This window comes from Montipora foliosa, chromosome 2, assembly GCF_036669935.1.
Source record: "Montipora foliosa isolate CH-2021 chromosome 2, ASM3666993v2, whole genome shotgun sequence".
NCBI lineage: Eukaryota > Metazoa > Cnidaria > Anthozoa > Scleractinia > Acroporidae > Montipora > Montipora foliosa.
This window is the reverse complement of record NC_090870.1, coordinates 48,587,139-48,604,421: the sequence shown is the minus strand read 5'-3', so window position 1 is coordinate 48,604,421 and position 17,283 is coordinate 48,587,139. Positions and strand designations below refer to the sequence as shown.

At 39.9% G+C, this 17,283-nt stretch overlaps 1 protein-coding gene across 1 annotated transcript in view; it reads right to left on the bottom strand.

Moving 5' to 3' along the window:
- Positions 1-2,077: 2,077 nt before the first annotated feature.
- LOC137991760 (sushi, von Willebrand factor type A, EGF and pentraxin domain-containing protein 1-like) overlaps positions 2,078-17,283 on the bottom strand; it is a 43,112-nt gene continuing 27,906 nt past the window's right edge. Inside the window, exons 11-15 of the mRNA XM_068836794.1 lie at positions 16,319-16,456; positions 8,599-8,772; positions 6,089-6,265; positions 3,526-3,699; positions 2,078-2,190 (exon numbers count right to left, since the gene is read on the bottom strand). Of these exons, the coding sequence (XP_068692895.1) occupies positions 2,078-2,190; positions 3,526-3,699; positions 6,089-6,265; positions 8,599-8,772; positions 16,319-16,456 (776 nt within the window). The remainder of the gene's footprint in view (positions 2,191-3,525; positions 3,700-6,088; positions 6,266-8,598; positions 8,773-16,318; positions 16,457-17,283) is intronic.

Sequence of the window (17,283 nt, the reverse complement as noted above, 5' to 3'; positions counted from 1 at the left end):
TTGTAGTCATACAACCGCAGGCTCGTCACAAAAACATTTCTTACCTTTTCGCGTACTTCTAAGCTTCGAAATTTATCTAAACTTTCCACAAAAATTATTCTTTTGCTTTATTACCAAGAGAAATTTCCGCCCCCTGTTGTTTTCTGGCATACAAGATTTTCGTTTAGCCAGGCTTAGCGCAAACATTTACCATATAAGGTCAAACTAAGGCCCTTTTTTACAAGCAGGTAGGGTAACCCTAGTGCTAAGGTTACCGCTCGCAAGAGTTTACCCTAGCATTCACCCTTTCTTTCTTGTTTCATCCACGTGTTTAACAGGCAGCTCTAGCTACCCTGGCGCTAGGGGTAACCCTATCTGAGTTGCTAGGTTACCCTAGCTCTAGTGTAACCCTAGCTGCCTTGTAAACGCTCTGCTAGGGCCAACACGCCTAGTACCCGATACAGACCTTTTTGGCGGTTTCCATTGTGTTTGCGATGCTGGCGGTTACCAAGCACGCAAAGTTGTCCCGGGTGGTAGGGTTAAACCCTACCTGTAACTTTGCTGGTATACACGGCTATCTTTTTGACCCTCCTGCTAGTGTTACCCGACCTGCTGGTAACAGGGCCTAGGTGTGTATATAAATAATAGCCTTTCGTTGCCGCGGAAATATTCTCGGATATTGGCCGCGGACATTATCTGTTCAAAAAGCGACAGTTTGTCCGAGGAAGCGACAGCTCGAGGAAAACTGTGATCTTCGAGCATACTTTAAGCCAAATTGAGGCTATTGGTGTTTTTCTTAATCCTTCAAATATTGTTCGCAACAAGCGGGATCTGCCATTCCGTCAATTGTCAACACGTCCAAGTTTATCAATTGGCTTCCAAAACCGCGTCATTCAATATTCCATTTCCAAAGATTTCGAACAGACTTCGCATTCCGAGTTAAAAGCAATATGCTTGGGGAGAAAGTACCACAATTCAGGGAAAGGAAAACGACTTTTTTAATGGTGTGGATACAAGTGGCGGATACAATTTACAAACAGCTTACCGTCAAAAACATTTACAGCGTATGAAGTGGATTTTTTGGTGTTTTTCTGGGTACCGCTCTATCGCCCAGCAGGTTTATCTCTTCTTCTGATAACGAAGCAAACCGTTCTGCCATCCTAAAACTTAATTTTAATGTGAGACTTGAATCCTTGAAGTCGTTTTAAAAAATGGGGAATATCATTGGGGAATAGCCTCGGATATTCCCCAGTTTTATCTGGTACATATTCGCCCACGTGCCGCGTTTAGACCCATCGCGCGCGAAAGCGAAAATAGTGGATGGATGATAAGAAGCTGATAACCGTGATTGAGTAAACCAATCAGATCACGAGAATTGCATTATCGGAGGTTGAAAAGTTAATAAAGACAATTAACGTTACAAAGTGTCCCACACATGCGGCTTCTCAGCGAAGGATAAGAAGCTGTAGTTTCAATAGGGAACTTTACGAAACGACGACGCTGACGGCAACGACGACGGCTACAAAACATATAGTTTAGCCGAGCAAAAGCAATGGCTCTGCACGCTCTCCACGGGTGTTTTACATTTTGGTACATTTCTTTGCCGTCAGCTCCTAAATGACGATGTGAAATGGCCAAATTCAAGTTTCTGTTAAGGACGTTAACACATGACGATAATTTTTCAGTTCTCTCTCTACGCTGCCAATCCACGCATACCAGTTTAACTTCTCGACATTTACGACACACGTTTAACGCGAGATGACATGAAATAGGTTCGTAGGGATATGACTAACGCGAACTCGTATTTTTAAATGAAGTCCGCGTAGCCGTCGTCGTCTTCGTTTCGTAAGCTCCCTAATAAGCTAAAAATAACGCCAACCTTTAACCCTTCCCTTATTTTTGGAAATAGGTAGCCACGGCTTAGACGTCAAGGGACACTGCGTGTTGGATGTCAAATTGGGCGAGCATCTAACGAGGTGCATTTGTGGACACAACTTGCTCAAGTACAAAACAGACCCACTTGACAGCACCGCGGAGTAAGGCCACTCCATCTCTTCGTATGCCCTGCATCTTTTAACTGCAAATTCCTGTGTTCGAATTATAATCCATTATCGCAAGTATAATGTGCAGTGTCCGGTTGTAACTTGTTCCAGTGCAAATTCAACTTTCCGTGGAATAATAAGGCATAGGAGCGGGGACCGCAAGATATACCTGCTCACAAAAATTCAAAAAAATAAAACCGAGAAGAGAGATATCAAACAGGATTTGATCCTCTGTAACCAGTGTTTATGTCACCCATGAATTCGTTGAAATGTGGGGCCCTTTGTAATTTACACAAATTACAATATATGGTTGTCAACCACTCTCTAGAAACCCCGATACTTAAACGACTCTGGTGTACCATTGCTGGTGGACAAAACAAAGAAGCTAATGAGGGACCTTTTGGTTTTCGTTCGCCAAAATAGCGGCGATGATGTAACGTGCATGAGACCACCTTCAACATTACTTATGTTAAGTACCTTTGCGGTCGGCAGCTTACGATTGAAACTTTGGAAGAGCTTTTTTTCCCGTTCATTGCGAAATTTTCGAAATATGAGAACCTAACCCTGTTGAAGTTTCCTTCAGTCCCATCCACAGCAATGAGAATTCAAAATTATGCGTCATAGTCCCGGTGAGAGACATACTTGAGACGTTTCTCCGTAAAGCGGATTACAACATCATGTTATTTTGGACGTTGTTCAGTCGTATCTCTATATATTTATCAAACTGTTTGCTGAAATATTTTGATATTACGTAAGCGAGTTATTATAGGTAAGCATTATAAAAGAAAGTAATAATTGTTTATTAAACCCTGAATGCATGCAAATGTTACTTTTTGTCTAGAACCTTAATTGTCACTGGGACTCGTGTCTGTGTTATCTGCCTCAGCCTTTGGCTTCGGCAGATAACACAGACCTCGGTTTTGATAATTCATGATATCATGCTCAACCTCATCCAATAATTGTTTATTAAACCCTGAATGCATGCAAATGTTACTTTTTGTCTACAACGATAATTGTCACTGGGATTCGAATAATTGCACTCTTAGTACAGCAGGCCATGCACAGTTTCAAACGTTTTACACAACAAGTACGTTCTCTAAGAATACCTTCCACTTGAAACTGGCGTTAAAACTAGCCTTGATCGCTCTAAAAAGAACGGAAACCAACAAGCTACCGATACTCAAACCGCAGCCATTTTTCTGTTCTTCTCGGAAGTGCTTTTTTCACGAGAGCCAATGATAGTCTCGGAAATGCGTCACGTGCCATATCGCGCGACTCATGCGCAGACATTTTTCGCCAGGGAAGTACTCGTCGTCGTCCTCCCCTTCCCCTCGGCACGTCGCGATTCATAAATAGAGGCAACAACAACCCACCCCGGGTGGCACCGGCTGAAATGTTTTTTTTTTTTTTGTCATAAAATTGAAAGAATTAGTGTTTAATCCAATTAGATATCCTTGAGTCTATAGAAGATATCACAATATTTAACGGGTGTCTTAAAGCCCACCTTTACCTACTGGCTGCTGTCCTGTCCAAGTACCATTTGGCTGACACATGCGTTCTTCTGAGCCCCATAATTCATAACCCAAGTCACAATCAAAATACACCTTGCGGTTCACAGAATATTGCATTCCTACTTTTCGACCGTTCTTCGGTGTTCCTGGGTCTCCACAGCCTCCCTCTTAGAAAAATAAGATACATTCAATCAGGAAATAAGCGAATTACACTTAGCTAAATATTTATTTTTCGCACAATCTCTCAGCCGCTGACATTATCAGCCAACATACCAGCCGCCAGAAGGGCTTTTTAAATAAATATACAAATAGATAAAACACTTTAATTTATAATTAATATACTATAGAGTAATAATAGGTATAAAATACTTAAATACTTAAAAGCTATTTGAAATACTATCAATGTTCGCATAAAATACATGCATAGCAGTCGCCGGTCTCAAATGGCGTTAAGACCATTTTAAGAATAACTCCTTTAAAGATAGCAAGTGACGAGCATTCTCTTACTTTCTTAGACAGTTTTGCCTATAGGTATGGTCCCAAGTACCCGATAGAATGTTTTCCGAATCTAACCGTATAAAACTTGGTAATTGAGGAATCAGAATTTTGTTAAATTAGATCGCTTATTGCTTTGGCGAAACAGATCACACAGATAACTAGACGCAATAAGGTGCTTTATTTTGTACATCAGTATTAGTGCTTCCTGTAGTCTTCTGTTGTTCAGAGATGGTAGATTTGCCTTAACCAATAGTTGCTCTTGTTGCGGTAGACAATGCGTAAAGCTTTCAACTGCACATGTTCGAGTTTCCTTGTGTCTGATGCCTTGGCGAAATATGCCACATTGTTTCACAAACATTAAGTGTGGTAAGATTGATTATCTGGGGATTTCTAATTTAAACTCTTTCGCGCGGACGAAAAAGATGGCATGGAACGAAATTCAGCTCCAAAGATGGACTGGACAAGAATCTGCCAACAGCGTGGAAAGCAGGTCAGCAGCACTGCGAGTTCACGTTTGGGGGACCTCTAAAGAGTGAAAGCGGGGAGGAGAAGTGCAATTATTTTAAAGTTTGCATGGCGTGGCGATAAAGACCGAGACTATTCAGAAGTTGCATCTGGTGAGGGTATCACTACGACAAAACCAAACGTCCTGCCTAAGGACAAAATTTTCAAGAGTCAAACGCTGAACCATTTTGCCAGTGTTTGAAGCCACTCAGTTGTGAGAAGATCAATTCGTTAGGCTCATGCATGTGGCCCAGTGAAAGTGCATGATGAAATAATGTATATATTTGAAATGAAATGCTTGTATTTTCCGTCTATAACCTGCACTTCAAATATATGCTTTCATTTCATCGAGTCCTTCCACATGAGCACCTGAGACCAACAAATTGACCTACTCCCAACTGAGTGGCTTCCTGGCTCAATTGCTACCAGAGCATTGCACCGGCCGGCGTCGAAGGGGTCGTGTTTGAATCCTGTTAAGCCGCAACAATTATCTAGATTTCCGGCTGTAAGAGACAATTGCTTAAAAATTGTCCAGTTTCGTGCAAGGATCACTCTACCTTCCCTCCATAAATACGCCATCTGCTATGCTTCTAATGCCAACAAATGTTGAGTTGCTGAACCCCAAAGTTGTCAGCAAATTTACAGAAGAGAAAAGAAATCAGAAAACGAAATTCTATTACAATGAACACAATGGTAAGGAATCAGTGAAGCTATGATCCTCGGAGTTATGAACGCAATTTAAGCAATTTCGTAGAGAAGCCTGAAAAACTCAGGACTTTCCTGTAGAAGTCCTGAATTTTTCAGGCTTCCCTACGCTAAAACTGCGAAAATCATAGCTTCACTTGATTTCATATCCGCAGTTCAATATATGATTCATTTCATATATCATTTCATTCGTTCAATACTAAGGAGTTACTTCCCTTTAAAAAAGGTGAAAAATAGTAGGGATCCCTGCTACGATGGTTATCAACCATCTCACACCAAGATCTTCATTCCATTTTTGAGACACCTGACGGTGGGTTATACCAAAGAAACCGTCGACACCTGAGCACAAAGGCCTCTCAAACGAAGACCAAAGACACTGCAAAAGGTCAGACCCCACAAGATGCGGAGAAAAACAACCCAGCTACTGCAACCAGCACCCAAAAACAGAGCCTCATTCAAGCAAGAACTGCCGCGGACGATGATCCTAACTCCATCATATCTACCTGTTCCAAGCCAGTAGTCAAAGAACTTGATTATCTAAAAGAACATGAACTTTAAGTTTTAAAGACTTTGATTAAGGACTGTGAAAATTGATTATCAGTGGCTTTACTGTTTGTCTCATTTGCTTTCTGTAATTAAGGTTTAACGTTTTGCATGCACAATAGCCGAAACTTCAGGGAAGGTGCCCTGTATGTATGCTATCTCGAGGGTGTGTAAGAATCTTGGGATGGAATACTACGAGGTTGAATACATGTTTTTTGAGTACGTCAGTTCATAACGATTCATTATGTACTTGTTAAACTTCATTCTGCACAACTGGGAAAGTTCTGAAAATAAGATTGCACTTACCTGTACACTTGAAAGGTAGCACAGTCCACCTCCCCTGAAAGCACATTTGGGTGGCCATTCCTGCAGGATTAAAACCCTGGATGCATTCAAATGTTACTTTTTGTCCAGAACGATAACTGTCACTGGGATTTGAAATAATTGCATTCCTAGGTACTGCTGGACTTGCACAGTCCCTCACTGAAAAGAAATTGAGAACAGGTTTGATTCCAGAAATTCCAGTAAACGTTGGTGATCAGGGCTTATCATCAGGGTTATTTGACTTATTTGGCTCCTCAATAAAAGGGGTTGGGGAGGGGGACTGCTATTTCACTCTTTTTCTGATGGTTTTAAGTTCTCTTAAGCTTTTTAGTTTGTTTTCCTTTTGATACACTGTTTACGCGCGCATTATTCGATTGTTTGCACTAAGTATTGTTGCAACGTTTAACGGTAATTCTAAATTCTAACGGCCATGTATAGACGCAAGTTTCAATTCATTTGTAACATTGACATAAATTCAAATTCGCACTGCAACGAACACTTGCAACTGAAGATAATCGATGATCGAGAGAAACGTGTCTTGTAAACTCAAAGTTGTTATCCGTTTCTTTACAAACATTAGCATTATCATAATCCGGATATCTTCAGAAATGCCTCTGATTCAATAAGCTTCACGAAGTGTCCCCTTGCTCTTCTCCCCAAGTTCAACATCACTCGCGGCTCGGAATACTTAACAATTATTCCACGAGCGCGCGTTGGATATGAGATGTTAGTATAAATACACAGGTGATTATACAAAATCTCATTGGTTCGCTATCTAGGATTATCAGCCGATAATCACCTCGACGGACAAAATGGCTGCCAGTAGTCGTTTTGCCACTGTAAGTGAAGATGATTTTCGCGTTGAAATGTTTTTTTTTCTCTGTTTTGAAATAATCACCAGTGTATTTATACTAAAACAATTATTCGCCTCAGGCTCAGTGATTATCGCTGAATATTCACCTCGACCTCGTCTCGGTGAATATTCACCGATAATCACTTTGTAATCATAATTGTTAATTAAATAGCCAACGAGGCGCCTAGCGCCGAGTTGGATATTATAAACCAGTCTCATATCCAGCAAGCGCAAATGGAATACTTGTTTTATTAAATGCCCTTAAACTCCAAAATTTTGGAAGTACGACATACGAACGAAAAAAGGGAGAAAATCCTTGCGAAATCGAAAAAACTTGATGAAGATGCAATATCTGTAATACCTTGTGGTCAGACAGACGCAGGCTCGTCACAAAAACATTTCTTACCTTCTCGCGTACTTCTAAGCTTCGAAATTTATCTAAACTTTCCACAAAAATGTTATTCTTTTGCTTTATACCAAGAGAAATTTTGCTTTCTGGCATAAAATATTTTAGTTTAGCCAGACTTAGCGCAATCATTTACCATATAAGGTCAAACTAAGGCCCTGTTTTACAAGCAGGTAGGGTAACCCTAGTGCTAAGGTTACCCTAGCAAGAGGGTTACCCTAGCACTCACACATTTCTTCTTTTTTCAACGACGTGTTTACAAGGCAGCTAGCTAACCCTGGCGCTAGGGTAACCCTATCTGAGTGCTAGGGTTACCCTAGCTCTAGGGTAACCCTAGCTGCCTTGTAAACGCTCTGCTAGGGACAACTCGCCTATTACCCGATACAACCTTTTTGGCGGTTTCCATTGTGTTTGCGATGCTGGCGGTTACCAAGCACGCAAAGTTGTCCCGGGTGGTAGGGTAACCCTACCTGTAAAATTTTGCTGGTATACCCGGGATATGTTTGACCCTCCTGCTAGGGTTACCCTACCTGCTTGTAAACAGGGCCTAAGGTATATGAGCTGATAACCGTGATTGAGTGAACCAATCAGAGCACGAGCATTGCATTATCCGAGGTTGCAAATTTGCTAAAGACAATTAACGTTACAAAGTGTCCCACAAATGCTGCTTCTCAGCGAAGGATAAAGAGCTGCATTTTCAATAGGAAGCTTACGAAACGACGACGCTACAAAACAATAGGTTTAGCGAGCAAAAGCAATGGCTCTGCACGCTCTCCACGTGTGTTTTTACATTTTGGTACATTTCTTTGCCGTCATCTCCTAAATGAAGATGTGAAATGACCAAATTCAAGGTTCTGTGAAGGACGTTAACACATGACGATAAATTTTCAGTTCTCTCTCTACGCTTCCAATCCACTCATACCAGTTTAACTTCTCGACATTTACTACACATTTTTAACGTGAAATGACATGAAATAGTTTCGTAGTGATATGAATAACGCGAACTCGTATTTTTAAATGAAGTCCTCGTAGCCGTCGTCGTCCTCGTTTCGTAAGCTCCCTAATAAGCTAAAAATAACGCCAACCTTTAACCCTTACCTTATTTTTGGAAATAGGTAGCCAAGGCTTAGACTTCAAGGCACACTTCGTGTTGGAAGTCAAAATTGGGCGAGCATCTAACTAGGTGCATTTGTGGACACAACTGCTCAAGTACAAAACAATAAAACAACTTACAGCACCGAGGAGTAAGGCCACTCCATCTCTTCTTAGCCGTGCATCTTTTAACTGCAAATTCCGTGTTCAAATTATATCCATTATCGCAAGTATAATGTGCAGTGTCGTTGTAACTTGTTCCAGTGAAATTCAACTTTCCATTCGATATAGCTGGAGGGTTACCGCATGATATACCTGCTCACGAAAAATTAAAAAAATAAAAACAGGAGAAGAGAGATATCAAACATGATTTGATCTTCTGTATGTAACCAGGGTTTAATTCACCCATGAATTCGTTGAAATGTGGGGACCTTTGTAATTTACACAAATTACAATATATGGTTGTCAACCAATCTCTAGAAACCCCGATAAAATGATCTGGTGTACCATTGCTGGTGGACAAACAAAAGAAGCTAATGAGGGACCTTTTTGTTTCGTTCACCAACATAGCGGCGATGATGTAACGTGCATGAAAACCACCTTCAACATTACTTATGTTAAGGTACCTTTGCGGTCTGCAGCTTACGATTGAAACTTTGGAAGAAGTTTTTTCCCGTTCATTGCGAAATTTTCGAAATATGAGAAGCTAACCCTGTTGAAGTTTCCTTGAGTCCCATCCACAGCAATGAGAATTCAAAATTATGCGTCATACTCCCGGCGAGCGACATACTTGAGAGGTTTCTCCATAAAGCGGATTACAACATCTGTCCAATATATTGACCCTAATTTAGGAACATTTTCGAAAGCTCACAAAATTCTTTTTAGTCACTTAAAATGAAAACTGTTTTGTTATAATAGGCACAGTTTTCGATAATAATATAAGTTTACTGTCATTGCCCACGTTGAGTCGCACTGAAGTTACGCCCTTTCGGGCGGGGTTGGTATTTAGATGGAAGACCGGACGGTGATACCTTCGCTGACACTATGGAAGTCGCGCTGCTTGAAGTTTACGGATATCCATCCCATGATATTGACATTGCATGAGGGTATCAGTGAGCTCAATAGAGCATCATCGCTGTATGGTTTTAAGATTCCCTCGATTAGCTCGATCCTTGTTGGCCTAGCTAAAAAATCAAGAACCAGACCAATCAAATATAATGAAAATGAACCGCAAGGATCTGGACTCCTACTTGTGCAGCTTGATTGATTTACACGTATTTATTCATTTATTTATCTTATTATTTATTTATTTATTTATTTATTTATTTATTTATTTATTTATTCCGGGATTTCAAATTATTAAGTTCATGAAATACATTTTAGTACTGTATTTGTGAATAAATAAATCTGTATGGGATTTTATATTAGGAACTTGTTTCCCGCAAGGGCAGTTACTCATGCTTGAATACGTTGACACAAGAATAAAGTTAGAATGATTGATTTTGATTGAGTCAAAGTTGGGTGATTTTCGAACGGCCTGATCGGAAGATTTTTTGCTGGAGCTTTTAAAAGGTAAGACATCAATGGGCAGCTTTGCTCAAAATGGCGGTATCCACAGGCAACTGACCTACAGCATGTGTTGAGGTCTTGCCATGGCACTACCATCTTTGACCAAGGTTGTGTACAAGATTTTCTTCCTGTGTGGTGATTGTCAGTGAGTGATGGCAATGTGCGAGACAGGGAGTCATGACTGCGAGTCATGGCTGCGAGCCATGCGAGTCAACATGCGAGTCACACAGTTATTGGAAGCTAACCGTTTTAAAATGGTTCCTTAGACTTAAAAACTATTTCAAATCGATGCTTAAACTTAATGCGAAATTCGCATTGCTCGCACGGCTCCCTGGCTTGCAGATTGTTTTCAAAAGTCACACCAGTAGATAAAGGGGTGAGGAGACGGATCCTTTTAATTATCGACCTATCTCCACACTCTCTGCACTAACTCAAATTTTTGAAAAACTCATTTGTAAACAGCTTGTAAACTATTTGGAAAAGCATGAAATTCTATACAAGTTCCAATTTGGCTTTAGAAAGGGACACTCAACCTCACAAGCCATTGCAGAAATTGCTGATAATTTACGTAATGCGATAGATAATAATTTGTATTCTTGTGGCGTGTTTTTGGACTTTTCCAAGGCATTTGATACCGTGAACCACACAATTTTACTTTAAAAAATGGAACGGTACGGGATACGGGGCGTGTCCCTCCAATTTTTTGCAAACTATCTTGCAAATAGACAGCAATATGTACAGATGGGGAATACCGTTTCATCAGAGCAAACAATGACATGCGGAATTCCACAAGGGAGTTCCCTAGGTCCAGTATTATTTTTAATCTACATAAACGATTTACCAAACTGCTCCAGTGCTTTAACATTTAGAATATTTGCAGACGATACAAACGTCTTTGCCTCAGCACGCGACCTGAAAACTCTCGAGAAAATAGTTAATTGTGAACTTAAAAAAATTAAAATATGGTGTGATGTAAATAGATTGTCAATTAATTTCTCTAAAACAAACTTCATGATAATCAAATCGCCAAAGAAAAAAGATGACCAAGTAAATATCAATATTGAAAGTGCAGACGGTACGATAAATGTGCTACAAAGGAAGCAAAAAATAAAGTATTTAGGTGTCTTACTTGATGAAACGATGTCTTTTAATCATCATATTTCATACATCTGTACAAGAATTGCACGAAACAATGGTATTATGTTTAAGCTGAGACATTATCTTACTCTTCCGCAAATGAAACAAATGTACTATAGCTTAATATACCCATATATTTCCTACGCAATATTAGCATGGGGAAGCGCATATAAAACACACATTGATAAGATACAAACTAAACAAAATCATTCTGCTAGGCTTATTTTCTTTGCCACCACTTATGGCGAGCACACAGAAAGTGCACTTCCCCTGCTAAATTTATTAGATGTTCTGACGGTACATAATGTTTATCGATTTCACATTTTAAAATTCACGTACTCTTGGCATAAAGGCCTCCTCCCAAAGCTGTTTTCAAATTATTTTCAATATGCTAGTAATGTTCACAACTGCAATACCAGGTATGCATCGAAACAAAACCTTTACGTAAAAAAAGTGCGAACTAACACGGGAAAACAAACAGTCGGATATGCTGCATGTATTGTCTGGGACACAATTCCCTCAAACGTTAAAGAACTAAATGTATACCAATTCTCAAAACAACTGAAACCTCATTTATTGTCAGAACAACATAGTTAAATATAACTTAAGCATATACTCTTTCTTTCTTATTGTATTCTACCTTTAAAATTGCTTCTTCGAAGATTCTATCTCAATTCTTCACAACTTTAAAAATCTGGAGAACTGGCTAGAAAATCTTAGGATTCCTTCACCTCCAGGCTTTTAAGTATTACAAAAATATTATCTTTTCTCTATTTATGCATATGTATGTAATTAAGTACAAAGCGAATAAAGGTGTTGTTTGTTGTTGTCCAGCCCCATTGTCAGTGAAACCAAATTGCATTCTCTGAGGAGTTATAGTAGAAGGGACTGTCCACTTGATAATTCTCATTCACAGTAAAATCTTTAATGACTGTGTGAATGAACTCTTTAGATTCAAAACTGGCGAAATAAGCCGATATTATGTTAGGAACTCCCATGGTTACGTTTTAGATTTTAAAAACCTTCCAAGAAAAAAAAATTTAAATTAATTTTTCTTAACTCCAAATGTCGGTTGCCCACAGGAAGAGGGGAATCCTCAAAATAGATATTGCCAATACCAAACTTTATTTAGTAAAGTTAAATTGGAGGTTAGGGCAAATTTCTAGGGCTCACTTGGGGTCGTCCTTTGAATCCAAAGCCACTTATGAGTGCATTATAAGGCTGAATTGATCATTGTCACAGCCAGAACTGCTTTCCCACCCACCCTCCGAAAGCATGTTTCAAACTCCATCCTTGAAGTGCAGAGATAGTGAGTTTTAACAAGAAAACGTTTAAAAGAGAGCTCCTCGTTTCTCCTGTGTGGTAGAAACATTTCTTGGTTTTCAGCTGTGCCCATCATTGAGACAAAAGAGCCACAACTGATACTGGGCCTTTGGTCGATCGACAGTTGTAATGTCACAAGAAGCTTCACTCTCCTACAAGATAATCACATGCCATGAAGCTCTTTCATAAAAGAAAACATCCCTTAGTTTCATAGCCTGCGAATACAGCCGCCTTTCATCGATGAGAGGCGGCTGTATTCCCAGGCTGTAGTTGCAGGCTTCTCATCAAGAAACCTTCAGGGTCTCTCCTTCTATTGCTTCTCCTACTCTGGATGGCTGACTTTTGTAGCTTAGAAACCAGACATATTCTTGTATTCACATTTAGTTAATTAGTTAAAATACCAGCTATTATTGCATCAGGCTGGTTTTCGTCTATGGAAGTAATGATGTCTTGTCTGGATAGACCCAACTCTTTCCATCTGCAATACACAGGTTTGGAACTTACACTAACCACTTCTCCCATTTTTTCAGTAAATCCATAGCCTACGAACGATTCCATTTGTTTAGAAGGAATGGCGTATTTGGGACGACCTTGGCAGCCTGTAAAAACCCGTAATGGTTCATAGGCATAGGCTGGCTCTTGACGTTTAGCTCGGCCAACAAAGATTGAGTTGTTTGAAGTAATTCAAAGAGGGAATCTTCAAAACCATCCAGCGGAGATGCTCTTAACTATTGAGCACACTGATCTGGTAGACCACTCAACACGAAAAAATATTGAATCAACCTCGATCGTCACCACCGATCCTTTCGAAAAAATTAGGACTCTCTTCTTACGCGACTCAGGAGAAAGAGAATAAAACTTGAGTTTTGAAATAAAAATATTCTAATCAGGCAACTTAATTGTAGTGTTTGAGCATTACATGAAAATACCGATTCATGGATGTACCATGTATGAAATACCCGTTAATGTGAGCACGAATACCGTTGACAAAAAGGCTGAGGATTCTCCACTGACGTCAGACTATCCTCGTACGTGAAGAATCTTCCTCTAAAGGAATGTTACGCTGACAAGTCAAGGAGAGGATATCGCAACAGCCCGAAAACATGAGAACTGTTCAAATGAAGTGAAGCACTTGGCCCATAAACAAGCGAACGACGACATGAATTACTGCAAGCCCGAAAACATACAGACTGCGCAATTGAATCGTATCATCGCCCATCAACATGCAAACCGAGGGGATAAAATTTAGCCAGATAACATGTAACCCGCCATATTCAATTACACCTGAGGCCATTAACATGCAAAGTGACCAATTGGATGGTACTTTGGCCCAAAAACATGCGACACGTTCAAAAAAACATTTTTGTCCAACAACCACCCTTCATACGAACGCGCCTCACTAGTCATTTAGCAGTATTGCTTGTTTATAATTATCCTGATTATGTACAATTTCACAAACAATAAACATAACACTAACCCTAGGTAATGAACCGTAATATCTTCGAAAGAGTGCAATACTCTTATCCGAGTGAGAACTTTGGCTAGATTTTATATGAATTTTAACGAATATCGTACAAGTGAAAGTTGCTTAAAATTTGGTGTTTAGACAAAGTGTTTGCTGGCCGGTTGAACTCTTCGTTTGATAACTTAAACATTTACGGCTGTTTTCTTCCTACGGGTCGCGATGAAAAATATCTGTGAGATACGACGTACATGCATTAATCCCACTTAGTGGACGCTTTATCTAAAAATAGCTGTACGATTTCAGAGTTTAATTATAAATTGCAACCAGCCGGCGATGAAGGAAGCGCAATGGTTAGCGCAACTTTCGATAATGATCTAGGTGATCTTGGCGATGGGAGCTTTTGAAGCGAATTTATGGCTGTGTTCCCCCGGCCCGACGTGACTTCCATGCGAAACAAACAGAGACCACTTCATTCCACGGGTTACGGAACCCTTTTTTTGCGACCACAAACAAGAAGAACATACTACGCGGTCCGCCTTACAGGCATACAACGCCATTATCCAGTTAAGCAATAGGGGGACATTTTCCGTGTTTCCATAGCCTCATCTAAACACAAGGGGGAGTTGGAAGAATTTGAGACAGTTATGCAAACCCAAGACGCAGTCGAGGGTTGCATAAATGTCGAGAATTCTCCCAACTCCCTCCCACGGAAAAAATATTCTCTGTTGCTTTTATAACATATTTGTCAAAGATAATTCAACAACTAAAGGAAAATGCTGGTTTTTTTACTTCAAAATTGGAGACGCTTACCTTCGATCTCTCCCCATTTTTAATATTAAGAACTGAGTTATACTAAGAGAAAATGAGGGGACAGAGAGGGAGGCTCCCGGTCCAGCCCTTGGGATATGTCATGTCCACGAAAGTTATTTTTAGACGAGCGGAAGTCTTCCGAGACGTCCGCATGCAGGCCAACCTCGGTCCGATGTTTGAAAGAAAATAAATATTCATCAGCCTTCCAAGTGCGCCGCCATTTTCTCTTTTCACTAAGAACCTGAGAGCGAGGCAAGACTGCATGCGGACGTCTCGGAAGACAGACTTCTGCTAGAACAAAGACTTCTGCTCGTCTAAAAATAACTTTGGTGGACATAACATATCCCTGCCAACGCCCTGGGAAGCCCTCTCTGTCCCCTCATTTTCTCTTGGTTATACTTTGTCTTCTGCGACGCAACCTAACTTACACGTGATTCATACTTCCAGCCAATAACATCCCTTTGCAAAGGGTATGGGATACGGGAAAGTTAAAAAAATACCAAGATTTGTGACTACGATGAAAACATACCATCGACCGAAATGTCAACGTGGAACGCTTTTGATTGGGAAATCCGGATCTTCGAATTTCCAATCGAACACAAAATCTGAAAACGGATTTTGTCGTAGATTCACTAATTGGAAATCCATGTCGGGCAAAATTAAATTAAAAGTAAATACAGTAGTTTTTCTGCGGTTTCCTTTCCGAAAAGTTGATTGAATTCGACATGCACATAAACATTCCCACGCCGTTACTGTAGTTATTTAAGTGTTTATTTACATTAGCCTTAAAAACGGTGTAACCACCTATCATATCACTTTCAATAATACATTACCATATTTGTTGATTCTGAACGCGTCTGTTACAACTTTCACTCCTCTTCCCAAGCCTCCCTCGGTCATTTTATTTGTTTGCGTGACAAAACACGACTGCCTCCAAATAAGCGGGCCGCTTGACTGATTTATCAAGGAACTGATCGCAATCTCTGACGTTAGCAGATGACATTGCAGCTTTGCAGTATTTTCAATTCACTATATATCCATTCTTCGCGCATGACGTCAACTAGAAAAGGTCCCATTGCCGAGTGCTGTACGTAATTTTATGAATGATATATCTTTTTGACTAAACAGACAGCGAAGTCTTTAGCCTTGTCAAATTCTCTAAACCCTGATTTCTAGAAAACTGAACCGACAAATATCATCCGGCCCCTGGGAGTAGTACTCCATTCATTGGACAACCGATGCTTGTTTGTTTGTTTGTTTGTTTGTTGTTTCAGTCCAAAAAAGACTGATTACGTTGGTGAAAATCAGATGACAAACAATAGGTTATTGTGACCAAAACAAGTGCGTTCAAATCAAAATAACGCGGCTGGCATGTTACCAAATTATGAACTATGACTTATTGGTTAAAAGTACTTCTAAGGTACAATATGACAATGCTTCAGCGAATTTTATCATTCGTCTCTCAAATAAACCCTTGGATAATTGTAAAGAACGTACTCTTTGAGATTGAAGGTTTCAGGCTTTTACTCTTCGAAGCTGACTTTCAAATATGTTTACCTTTCTCCACACAGCTGTAACCACAACTTCCATCGCAAAGACACGAGTACTTATCCGAGCCGCATCCAATCTCCGGGGAACATTCTAGGGTGCACTTTGTCCGTGCAGGACGTGTTGTCCTCCTGCAAGCATGAGTTCCTTAAAACAACGAACCCAAGAATATGAGTACCATATACAGCGGTTGACATTTAGCACCCTCAGTTCTCTGGCCGTATTGGATATTGCTTTACATATCTGGCTTGAGAGAGCAAGGCTATCGGTTAAGCAAGAGAGAATTGGATAGGATCATGCAAATCCATTCGTAGACCCTGCGAAAAGTGATTCACTGGCTCACTGACTTGGGGTGCGTTTTTTTGGGAAAATTTAAAAACGGATTTTTGATTCAGAGTCAAAATCCGAAAAAGGATTATTTAACATGACAACGCAAACAAACAAACCCATAGCTGCGTGCAATTTCAAAAAAATAATAATAAAATAGGGGTTAACTGGTTTGTTTTGGGAAAATTCTTTAATGAAAATGCCACCAGAAAAAAGTAGTTTAGCGATCGATAAAAAGAAATGGCGAAAAATATGCGTACTAAACGGTACAAATCGATTACAGAGGATATTTTTGCAGTTTGCCTTTTAGTTGTAGGAAATGTGCTAAGAATAATATTGCTGCGAAAAAACTTTAGAGTAATTTCTGGTGTGAAATTTTCAGGAAACCTTACTATTTTCGACCTACTCGTGTCTTCGATCGTACAGTAAAAGTGAGAAAACCATTTAGGCTGAACTGTCATGTACTGTAGCTGTTATGTATCAATTTTGCATTGAAAACCGTTTGTCAAAAATACGCTTTTCAAATCCTTTCCCATAAAAACACTTAAGTGATGAATGTCAAGAATCCGGATTTAGATTTGATCCAAAGTATCCTCCTCAGGAGTGGATACTTTGGATTCATGATCTGTTTTTGGATTTCGCCAAAA